This window comes from Harpia harpyja, chromosome 21, assembly GCF_026419915.1.
Source record: "Harpia harpyja isolate bHarHar1 chromosome 21, bHarHar1 primary haplotype, whole genome shotgun sequence".
Classification (NCBI taxonomy): domain Eukaryota; kingdom Metazoa; phylum Chordata; class Aves; order Accipitriformes; family Accipitridae; genus Harpia; species Harpia harpyja.
This window is the reverse complement of record NC_068960.1, coordinates 18,715,282-18,728,175: the sequence shown is the minus strand read 5'-3', so window position 1 is coordinate 18,728,175 and position 12,894 is coordinate 18,715,282. Positions and strand designations below refer to the sequence as shown.

The 12,894-nt window shown below is 44.5% G+C and overlaps 1 protein-coding gene across 3 annotated transcripts in view; it reads right to left on the bottom strand.

Moving 5' to 3' along the window:
* PIGQ (phosphatidylinositol glycan anchor biosynthesis class Q) overlaps window positions 1–12,894 on the bottom strand; it is a 37,835-nt gene that overhangs the window by 7,205 nt on the left and 17,736 nt on the right. For 2 of the 3 annotated variants that reach the window (XM_052772640.1, XM_052772642.1), the window contains exons 6-10: window positions 12,133–12,286; window positions 9,437–9,548; window positions 7,472–7,552; window positions 6,341–6,455; window positions 2,454–2,515 (exon numbers count right to left, since the gene is read on the bottom strand). In XM_052772640.1, the coding sequence (XP_052628600.1) occupies window positions 2,454–2,515; window positions 6,341–6,455; window positions 7,472–7,552; window positions 9,437–9,548; window positions 12,133–12,286 (524 nt within the window). The remainder of the gene's footprint in view (window positions 1–2,453; window positions 2,516–6,340; window positions 6,456–7,471; window positions 7,553–9,436; window positions 9,549–12,132; window positions 12,287–12,894) is intronic. The other variant, XM_052772641.1, reaches the window with a different exon arrangement.

Here is a 12,894-nt window from a genome sequence, read left to right as displayed (position 1 = left end):
ACATGCTGGGGGAGGATAGGAACTGCTGCTATACAAGGGAGATACACAGCGTGTGTTCCTTTGACTATTAGCTACGTGGGCTGGAAGGTTTGGACACAACATTTCTTGTTGAAAATCATCCATAGGCAGAGTGGTGATACCAAGCAGTAACACTTGCCTACTGAGAAATAACAAGAGATGATTTTACGCCCAGCACAATATATGCGCCTGCCTCTCCTATTATAAATGGAAACAAACAAGCAAAACAAAAGCAACCGTTTATTAGGGAAGTGGCAATATGAGTTCCTTTTATGCAATTTCTTTAGTCCAAAGCTATAATACACCCCGATATAATATACATCCTTTGTTTCATAATGGAGCTGTTCTCTTTTCCCTTCCTCTTTTGCTTAACCCTTTTCAAAGCAATTGCTGTGAAAGACAACACTTCTAGCAGAAGGTATACAGATGAATCAAACTCATCATGTCTTCTCACTGGGCTATCAGTTCAGTTGAGCCACACTGCCAGAAATACTTCTTCTTGTGCACCAAAATAAATGATTTCTAAACACTAATGAAAATACTGAACTGTGTAAGACTTCCTGGAGAAAATTAAGTAGCATTTGGAATGGAAATATCATCCCCCACCCTTTGCCTGCCTGTGTCTGGACTTTGCATTCCAGTGACACGATCTTAAAAATAAAAAAATAATCACTCGGCTGAACCACAAGCTCAAAGTGAATGCTCAAAGCCAGCATTATTGATTTCTAATCCATTACCAGCACCCCAAAGGACAGCTGTGAATGTATCAGTCACCTAGAACTTCAATTATTTTGGGCATAGTTACAAGCATACAGCCTTACTTCCACCAAGCATAGCTCCAGAGGGCTACCATATGGGGAGTGGACAAAGCCACTGTGAAATTTCTAGAAAGAAAATTTCTACATCATCATGTACCATAAATAAGAATTTTAGCATGTCACTTAAAAATAGGCTTTTTAGATTGTCTTCTCAAAAGACCTATCAGAAAGTGGTATATTCAGCAGGATTTCTGACATAAACCCAGTTTTCATCTCCACCAGCAAAAAAAGAGCAAAAAAGTGCCTTTACTGACTTGGTGTTCATTATTATTTGAGCAGAAGGCCAAGAGAGACATCCACTAAAGCACTTCCACCTCTTGATATGATGACTTATGCTATATTCTAGATAGCAAAAGGACTTTTCTGCAGTGGTCCAAGGAAAATTCATCATATTCGTATGACTCACTGCCTCTGCTCTCTAAGTCGTGATCTTTTGCCTCTGGAGAAGCTATCTACCTCATCTCACAAACACACCAATGCCAAATTCTCTGCTCAGCAGCTCCTGTGCCTCATCTTTGGTGTCTGGTTTCCTTTTTATGGAGTCTTCTGGTGACAGCGAACGACAGATTTTGGTTCTTGCGTCACTACCCTACAGAAAGACAGGAACTGGGAAGACAGCATGCTTATGAAATGCTAGTTTTGCCCTAGAAGACATCTGTTGAAGGGATTCCCTTTTGAACTGCTGCTAGCTGGTGTGCTGGTTCCGTGCTAATCTGACCTCTGCTGAAATAGGGCTGGGGCTAGACCAGTGATGGAAAAAGCAAGAGAACTGGGAAGCTACAGTTAATTCCTTCCCACACATTCCCCCAGCATCCAAGTGTTTTTATGAATTCTATATGCTACTTGCAGACTCTCCTCCTAGGATGCAAAGAGCAAGAAAAGCGACCCTGTGATATAGCAGTACTCCTGCAAAGTGAGGAAATGGAAATCTCACAATCACTCCTGAAAGCGTAATGAGAACTTCACTGCTACCATCATGTAATTTCTTCTCAGAAAAAAATTTCCTTTAGTATCTCTGAAGACAGAGCATGGAAATGTGAGTTTACAAAAGCACAGGTAATCTTTTTCTGAGCACTTTGCCAGAGCAACTCAGGAGAATAAGAAGGCCCTTCCCTCTCTTGTCTCGCCCACGCACTCATCCTGCTGGCATCATGGAGCAGCTAAGGCTTTTCAGCATATCTGGAGGGGAAGATCTTTTACAAGCCCTTAACTGTCGTTCATTCTGGATGGTTTAGCTGCCTTCTTTTGCTTCTCTCAGTGTTCAACAATTATTAAGGTGAAGCTGCATAGAGCCAGGAAGCGAGGTGATAATGACGTGAAGTCTTAATTCCAGAAGTAACAGAGCTCCATGTTTCTCCTATGTTTCCCATTTCATTTGACACTATACAGGACACTGCATTTTCTCTAAAGGGAGGACTCAAGCAGGTATTAAAAAGAAGAGAAAGCAGCAGCCAGTCATTGCGATGTGAAACACGTTTCCCTCGTTTCAGCACTTCACAGCTGAAATTTTTTAAGTGGGACCTGTTTCAGAACTGCTACAAAAGAGAGAAGGACCTTAGGGTCAGTCTGAGGTGAAGCCTGCAGCAGAAAATGTCATGGAGGGCACAAATGGCTTACCTGCATAAGCAGTCGAAGAGGTTTTCCATCCTGCTGCTCAAGGACTCTGAACTTCACACCAGCTGAAAAGAAACAAAACAAGGAAACCAAATCCATGCTTGGAGAAAAGACCATGCCATTTTCTGCTCAGCTCTGTTGGCTAAGCACCAATTTCCTAGAAATGGAGCCTTCGACCTTTCTTGATTTGTGAACCCTTACACATTTGCAACAGGAAGCACAGATTCTCTCTATAGTGGTTTTAAGCATAATGACAAATGATGTGTTTCTCTTAGCTCCATTAAAAGCAGCCCTCTGACTTCCAGCTTGAAAACACAGTCCTAAAGCAAGCACAAAGCCTAGAAATCAGACAGCCAGGCCTGATGATGACAAAGGGACGGAAAAATCTTTCTCTTTTCCCAAACTTCCATCAAAATGGCAACTCCATGTTAATAGCAGGCAGAGAACTTGCCTTTAATTTGTACTCATGTGGATACAGCACATGTGCAAATCTTTCCCTCTTTCAGACTAAGGGAGGAAAGTGGCTGGCCTAGAGGCATTAAAAACGTTTCAGAGCAATCACTGCCTATTAATCCCAGCATTCATATGTTCTTAACACGCCACTAACCCCATCAAAACTGCCACTTTTATATTTCCTCTTGGATTTGCTACATGCACAATACTGAAAGATAAATAGGAAAGATTTTGGATTCCAACGGTGACATAGTGCACATGAACATTTAATGCGATGTTTCAAACAAAGGTAACAACTACGACTAGAGAGGCATTTTTCTTTGAAAGGTCTCGAATCACTTCACAGAAATAAAACCAATCCATCTTCTGCAAACCTGTACCAGCCAAGTGTGCCCCTATTATTCCTTTCTACAGGTAAAAAGATGAGGCAAGAGTAATGAAATGATCTGCCACAGATCAAACAGTGACTCAGGAGTACAAATAGAAATAAAACTCTTCATCTGTGTAAGCCCCGTTGCTATAGTATCTATGTGACTCTTGCACATTTAAAAACCAAAACATCTTCTCTTTTTCCTCAAGCTTTGAATTAACTAAAATTATACAGTTTACTCCTGGGAGAGAATGCTCTTGTATAGCAGAGAGCTCTGGTTTAAACTCTCTCCCCAAACCATAAAGCCTTTTCTGTACAGGACAGGAAGGATTTATCTGCATTTTACTGGACTACATTGAAACATGGGCTTCCCTGATGGCTTCAAAAAGATGTTTGAGTACCCTGGGTCTCAATAAGCAAATGTGCTGAATGACAAAAAGTGTTCAGTGTGATTCATTGAGTTTTGGCTAAGAGGAAGTGTCTAAGCCATTCCAGGAACAACTTTTCAGGCAGGCAATTTGTCAGAGAGAGACAGAAACAAGTGTGCACTGAAGTTTCAGGTACGTGGTCGAGCACTCTGGAGTCTTATCCTAGGAACACTCCGTTCGACCAGAAAATGCTGCTTCTGCAGGTCATGGCCACACACTTCCCTTCTACAGCTGCAAGCCAACAATCTCTTAGATTATTTAATTGTTCAAGAGTCTTAAACTTCTAGGAAAATACATGCACAAAAAGGCTACAAATTTATTTTAGAATAACCTATAGATTACAACAATGCTCAGGAGTCTGAGCAATTCACTTCACAGAAAAAGCAGGAAGGCTTGGTCTACTGCAGATCACTCTAACAGAGAAGAACCCTAAACTATTCTGTGATTGCCAGCCAACTCCAGAGCTCAGGGTTCTGCTTCTTCTGTACACAGGCACCATCGATGGTACAAGAAAGGTCAGGACATAAACCCATTTGCTTTGTTTCACATGACAGCGCACTAAAGCAAGCTCACTGCTTGTTTGTATTCCAGTAATCATAGAGACACCACCATGACAGGTCCTACAGAACCATGACAAAACTTGCCCCAAAGTTTGTGATGTGAATATTGGGCAAGGGGGAAAGAGAAATACAGAGAAAATGAACTGACATGTTCACAATCAAACAGCAGGTTGGTAACTCGTGTGTGGGCAGAGTTTGAGACCCCTGAACCTCACTGCTGCGCCTTACTTCACACTATAAACTGACATCACAGTGTACCTATCCCAACCAAGGTGGCATCCCTTGAGCTGACACTGGGCAGACAGAACTCCTGCACAGAGGACATCAGCTTTGATATATGTGCAAAAGGCTTTTTAAAGTCCGAAGTATTTCACTTAGGATGCATGGAAAGACGATATGGATTTTGTTTCTCGTGTGCGCATGGATCGTTTACTTATCCTGGCCCAGGCTTCATCAATGTAATATTTTGTCAATTCAGAAACTGAGTCAAAGAACTTGGAGGCCAGATGCCACGACTGAACTGAGTTGAACTTAAACACTGCACTAACCCCTTGCTGACAGGAAAAGCTATCCATTCATGTTTGTAGAACCATCCTGATGGTGCCTGTAAAATCAGCTGCCATAACATATGCCAGAGGATGTCTTATCCAAGTTCTGAGTCTGAAAAGGGAGGCAAAACCTAAGCAGTGAGGACATCAAGTGATGTGTACTCTCTAAAGTCCTTTGAATTTGATTCAATTGCTCCATCTGTTACCACTGCAATGACATGTTTTTGCGCTGGGGCAGGAACACAGGCTGCAGAAATTCTCAGAGATGCCTCTTCATGTAGCAGGCAGCATGGCATTGCAGTGTTCTCTTTCTTAAAATGTTTAAGAGGAGCAAACAAACAGCCAACAAGGAATGTAAGTCAGGTAACAAGCTCAACAGAGAAGACAATCCTCTGCCTGGGTGGAGGCTTATTATCCTGCAGTAGGTAGCTGGCTGAACAAAACTGAGGAGAAGTAATCTAAGACTGATGGGAATATATGGCTTACATCTCTCAGTGGCAACAAGATTTCCTTCTGCCCTACAACCTGCTGTTTACTGGGTCAGATTTGTTCAGCAGCATCTCCTGTTCTCCAAAGACAGCCCTGAAGCGTTAAGAAGTTTCTGCCAGGAAACTCATAAGAATCTGCTGAAGGCACACATGGAAAAGCAACAGAGTTGGTAACATGGCTCAGCTATACCTTCCCAAAATCAAGCCTGGCACTGCTCCAACAGACAAAGCTGTTATCAGTTGCCTCAAGCTTCCTTTGCATTTGATGACTAGCCTTAGTTTAGTGATGATCAAGCTTTCTTACATTTTAAATTCCTGCTGTATGCTCTTTAAATGGATGGGAGATAATAATTTAGACGTGCTTGATTTTAACTAGATTAACCATAGCTGTTTGACAGTTAAACCCATTCCAAAATGATCCTTTACTCTGGTGCCAACCATGGTTGATGCTTACCAAAAGTGGAAAAACAACAACTAGTTTCAAAATGGTGACAGATTAGTCTCAAAAAGAGAACTATTATCTGAAATCTGCCCAGAGCTCTGTAATTAATCCAAACACCTCAGCTCAGGACTTCAGTTAGTCAAGTCAGCACAGAACTGAAGCAGTTCCATTGATACACAGCCACTGTAGATCCAGCCCTTTGAAACAGCAGATTTTCCAAGGATTTTTGTAATTTGGCTTGTTTCAGAGCCCAAACCCCCAAAGTTAACAGCTTGTTTAACTCTCAGAAGTGTTACCTGACCTGGTACTGGAATCAAAAGATGAACTCATTTATAGGGTCCTTGTTTGGATGTCACTTTTAGTTGCACAGGCTTTGTAAAGGTGCTCCCGATTCTGCTTCAGCATCAAATTTCTTTCCATTGACAACCTCATCCTGCTCCTTGCAGGAATTGGTTAACAGTATGGACAACTGCGCAACTTGAGCCTTGGGTTCTTTCCTGCCCCCCCGCATCTTTCTATTCAGAAGCTACCCATCGCATCAAAATTAAATGCATAATGCAAAATCCTTGAACTTCTGCATGTGCAGTGCTGAAGGACCTACCTGCGAGTCTGTAAGATCTGCAGAGCCGAAGGATGATTGAATAGAGAGGCAGAGAGTCAATCAGGTCAACTAGCAAGTGTATCAGGCCTTGCACAATCACCACCAGCAAACGGAGCTACAAAGAAACAGTTTAATAAGAAAATCTCAGAGAAACAGGAGATGCAACACTTGCAAACTCATGAGCTGGTCTGCAATCTGACATCATTGTGTGCTAAGCTAAAGCCTCCCCAAGTGGGTTTGATGTCTAGAAGTGCTGGGCCTGGACGACCCTGCATGAGGTTCCTTGACAATCTTAGCTTAAGAGTGCAACTGAAATGAAGGTCCTACAGTTGTAGAGGCTGTGACCTTCAAGGACACGAGAGCTATTCCGCTTTCAATGGCCATAGTCTAAAAGAGAGAATTTAGGCTTCCATTTCTAGTAAACTCCAGCACTGTGTATCAGTGACTGTAAATTTTTCTCTCTCCAACAGTGAGCTGAAGTAGCTTATTTCTGCCTGAAGAAACCCCATGTAGAGCATCTAAGCAAGAGCAAAGCAGTCAGAAATAAGCTTCCTACTCAGTGTGTTCTTGTCCCCTGATTAAAGCACCTCCTTTTGTCAGACTGCATTTATTTTTGTTGCCAAGCTCATCTGAAAAGAGAGGGCTCAAAAAAGACGTTGAAACCATGTGATGGCCACTATCTGTGGAAAATTTTGCTCCAGGCATGCCTCAGAGAGGACTGGTCATGTTGGGGGAAGAAAAGAAAAATAAAGCAGTCCAACCCTCTGAGCAAAGCCTGGCTGAAACCATTTAACACAGTGAGTTAATTTCTTGAAAAAAAAGTTCTGGATTAAACTAGAGAGGCCATCACCCCAGACGTGGGATGGAAAGATAAAAAAAATGACTTCTGAGTGAAAGAGAGGGGAACAGCTTGTTCTGCTGACCAGGATTTGCTGGGAATTCCCTTTGGAGAAACACAAACACATATCCTGAATTCCACTTGCTTGGCCTACATGGGCTGTGTGAGAACCCTTCCTGGGACACCCAGACAAATATATATTTTCTTTGTGGATGACAGTGAATGACTAGGAAACTTTTTTTTAAAATATCTCAGAAGACAGTTTATGACTAGCTTCAAGGGTTAAATCTTACCAGGGTAAACACCAAATAATACAGTGCAGTTGTAGGCAGGAGGAACAGCAGGATTGTAAATAGCAAAGTGCCAATAAATAACTAGGGGAAAAGAGAAACACAAACAATCATTAGCAGAGCAATGGCAAAATAAAATAAAATAATAGGAAACTGTGAGATAATGACAGTTTGCAAGACTCCTTAATGTGCTTTTTTATTCCCTATGTGAATAATGCTGTTACCTTTAATATTTTCAGTACTTCTTCTCTCACTGGCCCTTTTTAGAAGGCTCCCTATTATAGGAGTATGTTTGGAAAGACAAACAAGCTGGATCCTGACAGCATTTTTTCCCTTATAGACAATACTCAAGATTTCCTATTTCAGGTCAGCTTCCTTAGGAAACAAGACTTACACGTTCATGCCATTTGTCCGCTCCCTGTCCCCGTAAGTTTTAGAGCCATTGGTCAGTTTATACCAGAAAAATGTGGAAGGGTAAAAAGAAGTAGGAATTTGGTAGGGAATTTTGTAGAGAATTGAGAAGTATTTTTGTTCCTCCTTGTTTTAGGAGAACAGGCACCTGGTGAAAAGCTGGCAAAATCTGGTTGATAAACATTCCCAGCAGCAGCAGCTGGCTGGTCAGTCCAGCCACAGGACTTCTGCCTCTTGCTTGGTGGGAAACTGGGACACAGAAAGAAGCTAGAGTTACTGCAGTGGGGGGAGTAATATTCAGAGGATGAAGGAGAAAAATCCATAGGAAATCAGGTGTCATTAGCTCCACTGCCCACAGAAAAAGTTATTTTTATTCTGGGCCAGCCTAGTTGGCTTAAGTCTAACTCATTCCAACGGGGAGAAATGCAGATTTTTGACAAATAGGGATCTGACTCCTCAATTTTCTGTTGCCACTTCCAGAACAGAGAGGTGCCAGGAACACAGGGCATTGCCATTTCTGCAAAAAGAGATCATGGCTGTGGTATATTATAAAAGAAAATAACACAACCAGCCGTGTCACAGAGATGGATCAACATCCCAGCTTTATGCACTTAACCAGAAATAGATCATAACCCAATCCACTCTCTTCACAGCAGTTTTTTCTCCCCTCCTCTATCACTCCACTGCAGTTGCTTAACATCTCCAAAAGTCTTTTAAGGTCTGCTTTGAACGTCTCTTCCCACCCAGGCCAACAACATAATTCCCACCGGCCTCCAGAGCAGCAGGATGAAGCCTGAAGTGCCAAACCAATTCTCCTCAAAGTACACAGGGACCGAGGAGCCCTGATGCAGTCTCCTGGCATGGAAGCTTTTAATCACCACAGAAACAGAAAAATAGCACCTCCACTTACACCTCCACTGGTGTAAGAAGCTCAAGGTTATCTGTTGCAATGGAGAGAGAGGCCCGGGCCCTGGAAGTTACCAAATATTATTGTATTACTTTAGTGATGTTTGCAACTGCCATCGGGGAGCAGTTCAGGTTCTGCTGAACTTTTGCATGGCATTTTACAAATTAAAAAGAGCTTACAGTATTTGACAAAAAAACGCCTCTGCTGCTTGTGTGAGAACGTGTGGGCCAGGCTCCAGTGCAACGTGAATGAAACGGGGCCTTTTAATAGAAACGCTGGCATGTCTGTTACTGTGGCAACACTGCTGGGCACCACTTCTTAAATTGCCTCCCTCCCCCATACCCACTCCCATGCTCCAGGAGCTGGAAGCATCTGCAGCACCCACTGCAGTTCACCAGGGTGCCTTGCAGGTGCTCAGCACTTGCCAGAATTAGGCCCCCTGAACATGCAGAGAAGTGAAGGTGTGCTGCAGAGCAGCAGAGTCCAAGCATTTGGTTGAAGAGCCACGGATGCAGAGTGCTGAGGCATGCACTTGTTCTGGGCACCACGAAGCCTCCCATGGCTTCTGTCTCATTATTAGCTGAAGCAGGATAGGATTGTACTGCCCATGGGCAGCGTCCTGCAGTGAGCCCCTGGCACTGCAGCACTACCTGGTCCAAGTCATAGGAGCAGGAATCCACCCGCTGCTGGAGGACGTTCCATTTCTTCCCACGGAACAAGCGCCAGAGAGATGACAGGCCATAAATCTTCAGGCAGTAGAGCCTGAGCAAAGAGAAGACACTGTGCATCAGAGCTGCGAGTTCCCGAGCTTCAACACAAAACAGCTGTCATCATCACACCCCTGCACCCACTCACTTACTGACGCCGCAGAACTCAGGGTGGCAAAAGAAATCAACCCGAGAATGACGCAGATAAAATACTCAGTCAACCGTATTTGGGCTGGCCCCTGGCATGGGCAGAGCAGACTGCTGCACACAGGTCTGGAGTACTGTACTGGAGGGCAATGGCCATGCCATGCCCCGGGACAGTGGCAAGGCTCTCGATAGGGTGGCCCCTATGAGAAGCAGCAATTGCCAGCCCCGTGCCACCACCTTCCCTGTAGCAAAAGCAGCAGCAAGCTTATTCCCCCAAGTTCACCTCTGTCTCTCCAGTTTAGATCTGCCCTGATCCCCTTGCTTCACACCCCTTCCATGGCAGGAGTGGCCAAGGTCTCACCTCTCACTCTTGAGTCAATGCAATTCAATTTTGCCTCCACAGCACGGAGAGACAAGGGAGAGGACTGGAGCCCCTGCACCCTCTTTAGTAAAGCACAGCTTCAAATATCCTTAAGAGTGGAAACAGATCAACTAAATGGCTGGTGGCCCCTACCACTTCCTTTCCTTCAGCTTTTGTAACCTGGTGCTACAACACTTGGAGCTACTTCCCTTCCAAAAAAAAGGGTGAGTCCTTGGTGAGAGAAGCTTGTGGTGATAAGGGGTGGGAAATAGACACTCCTACAGAATAACATCAAGGAAGAAAAGAGCCCCTGGGATGGAGAAGAGGCACAAAGAGCCCTGGGCAGCTATGTCCAACATACATGGATGTAAAGAAAGGGGACACAGCCAATCTGTGGGGCAGAAGAGAGCCTGAGAAAGCCTGAGCTACAAAAGCCAGACTGGTTAACCAGCGTAGTTAAGGCACGGAAGCTACTCAGATTTCAAGGCAGCGTTGTGAAAGCAGAGGCAAGGCATCTTATCCAAGAGAAGAATCTGGTTTGAGGAACACCAACTGCTTCAAGGAATTGGCAGGGTGCCTCCAGACTGGCAGGCACAGCTCAGTGCACTAATCCCTAGGCAGGAGGGTGCCCGGGACAACTCCTCCAGGTTGCTGGTACACACCTGCTCTGTGGCTCTGACTAAGGCCACACACTCCCCCACACACCCTGACATGACACCAAGCGGGTGTTCCTGCTGTAGCACCTGCCCCACCTTCGCTGGCCGCCTGCACACACATGCCTGCCCTTGTTTCACTGTGTGGTTTATTTCAGAAGGGGTTCTCAGGCTTCACCAACACCTGAACCAGCAAATTCTTCCACCAGCTGCAGGAACACAAGGTGTTGTGGTGGCTGTGTTGATGTGGGTGACTGCTATCCCTTCCTGACTCTCCACTGGGGGCACCTGGCACAGCAGGGCAGTTCGGTGCCAGTGGCAAGATAACATATAGCTGCTCTATACTTCTAACAAACAGCCTAGGCGGGTAGACTGGCTCCCTGCAGCTCACAAGGGAAAAGCAATCAGCTGAGAAAATGCTTTTCCTGTTTCCACTCACTGCACAATGAGGAGGACCAAGGCCACTCCTCACAGACCAAAACAGAAATTCCAGTAATGAGAGGTGTTGGGAAGAGACTCTTCATTACTGACATTACTGATTTTGGGTGTAAGCCCTATGCTCACAACAGACCCAACTGATAAATCATATCTCAATATTTCTAACCATTCCCTAAACTACCCATAACTAAAGTTCTACTATTTCTTCTGTTGTTTGCAATGTAAAGCCCTCTGCTCACAGCCTGGGGAGGAACGATGACCATTCTGTACTTTATAAGCCCAAAGTTCCTTTATTTATTACCTTGTCTCTCATCTCCTTGGCAAGAGCAGCTATTCTCCAGTGGCCTGTGTGAATCCTTGCTGCAGCACATGTTAATGGAGCACAGGAACAGAGCACATCGGTGGGCACTGTTTGCACAGTAACCCCGACATGCCCTGGACATGCCCCAAAGCCCCGTGCGCTCCCACACACTGCCTCAGAGCCTCTGCCCGGTTCTCAGGCTATGGAGCTCTCCAGTAGGTCCAGACAATGACACCAGGATGGTGTCACACCCATGCTGTAACCCCAAACCTGTCATCTGTGCTCCACGATGCAGACAAGAACCTCTGAAGCAGGGCAGAGGCAGGGACTCCAGGGCTACCAGAAGTACAAGGGTTCCCCCTTCCTCGTCCTCTCCTCCAGTTCCCTTCAAAACTACTGGGTAGGGTGCAAGTGAAAAGAGTACTGTAAGGCTGAATCAAAGGGGTGGAGTAAACTGCTTTCTTGTCCTCTGCCTGTCACGTAGTTTTATTTTTCCAGGTCACTACCACAATAAATAAATATTTAAACGCAGGAAAACTGAAAGATAGGTTCCTTGTACTACTGTGGCCATCATTTCTACATGCATAAAAGAATGCAATAAATTAATTGCTGGCTAAACTGTGAATTGAAGAGAACTACACCAGGAATGAATGCTCCACGAATTAAAGACATGCCTGGAGTGTTCAGTGGCCCTTCTTTCCAAATATACCCAAGACACAGCCAAGAGAGATCAACTCACCTGGCTCCGTAGACATAGAAGCAGTAAATGTGGAAGGTCAGAAGTGCAATGATGTCGGAGAGGATGCAGAGAGCCACGGTCAGGCCCAGACAAGCCGACAGACCGACATACCAGAGGATCATCTCAATGAATGGGGACATCAGGTGAATGTAGCCTAATGGACATTGCAGAATGTCAGTATTTGACTGAGACACCTTCCTCTTGACACTCTCAATCAGTCCTGTTGACTGATTCCCCCTGCCCTAGAACATTGATCCAGAAATCATAGCCACAAAAACATGCCAGTAAAACTGGAAAGCTCCTTTAGATGCCATCTTCTGTTTAGGAGGGCCAACAAAAACTGCCTTTCCCCACAGGTTTCCGTCCAGGTGTGGCAGCTCTGTGAGGAAGGGGAAGATGTGCTCAGCTTGAACAGAGCAGTCACCTTGCTCCACATGTGATATGCTTTTCTAGATTTGTGTCCAGGTTCCTAATTACATTTTTAACTGCACACATCAACCTTTACTGCAGCCATTCCGCTTTTCTTGCTATTCCCACAAAAGCCACCCCATATGGCTTTTGTAAAATAAAACAGTGTGGAGACATACAGTCTCTTTCATCATTAAGGTGGAGCAAAGTCACAGAAACAAGACCATACTTGATTGGTGAGCAAAGTAAATCAGTATAATTACCAAGGAGTTCACGTCCATCACAACTGTACTCCTTCATCAAGACACTTAACAAGGATAGCAGGGGTGTGTTATTTCAAGGAGGGACTTGAAA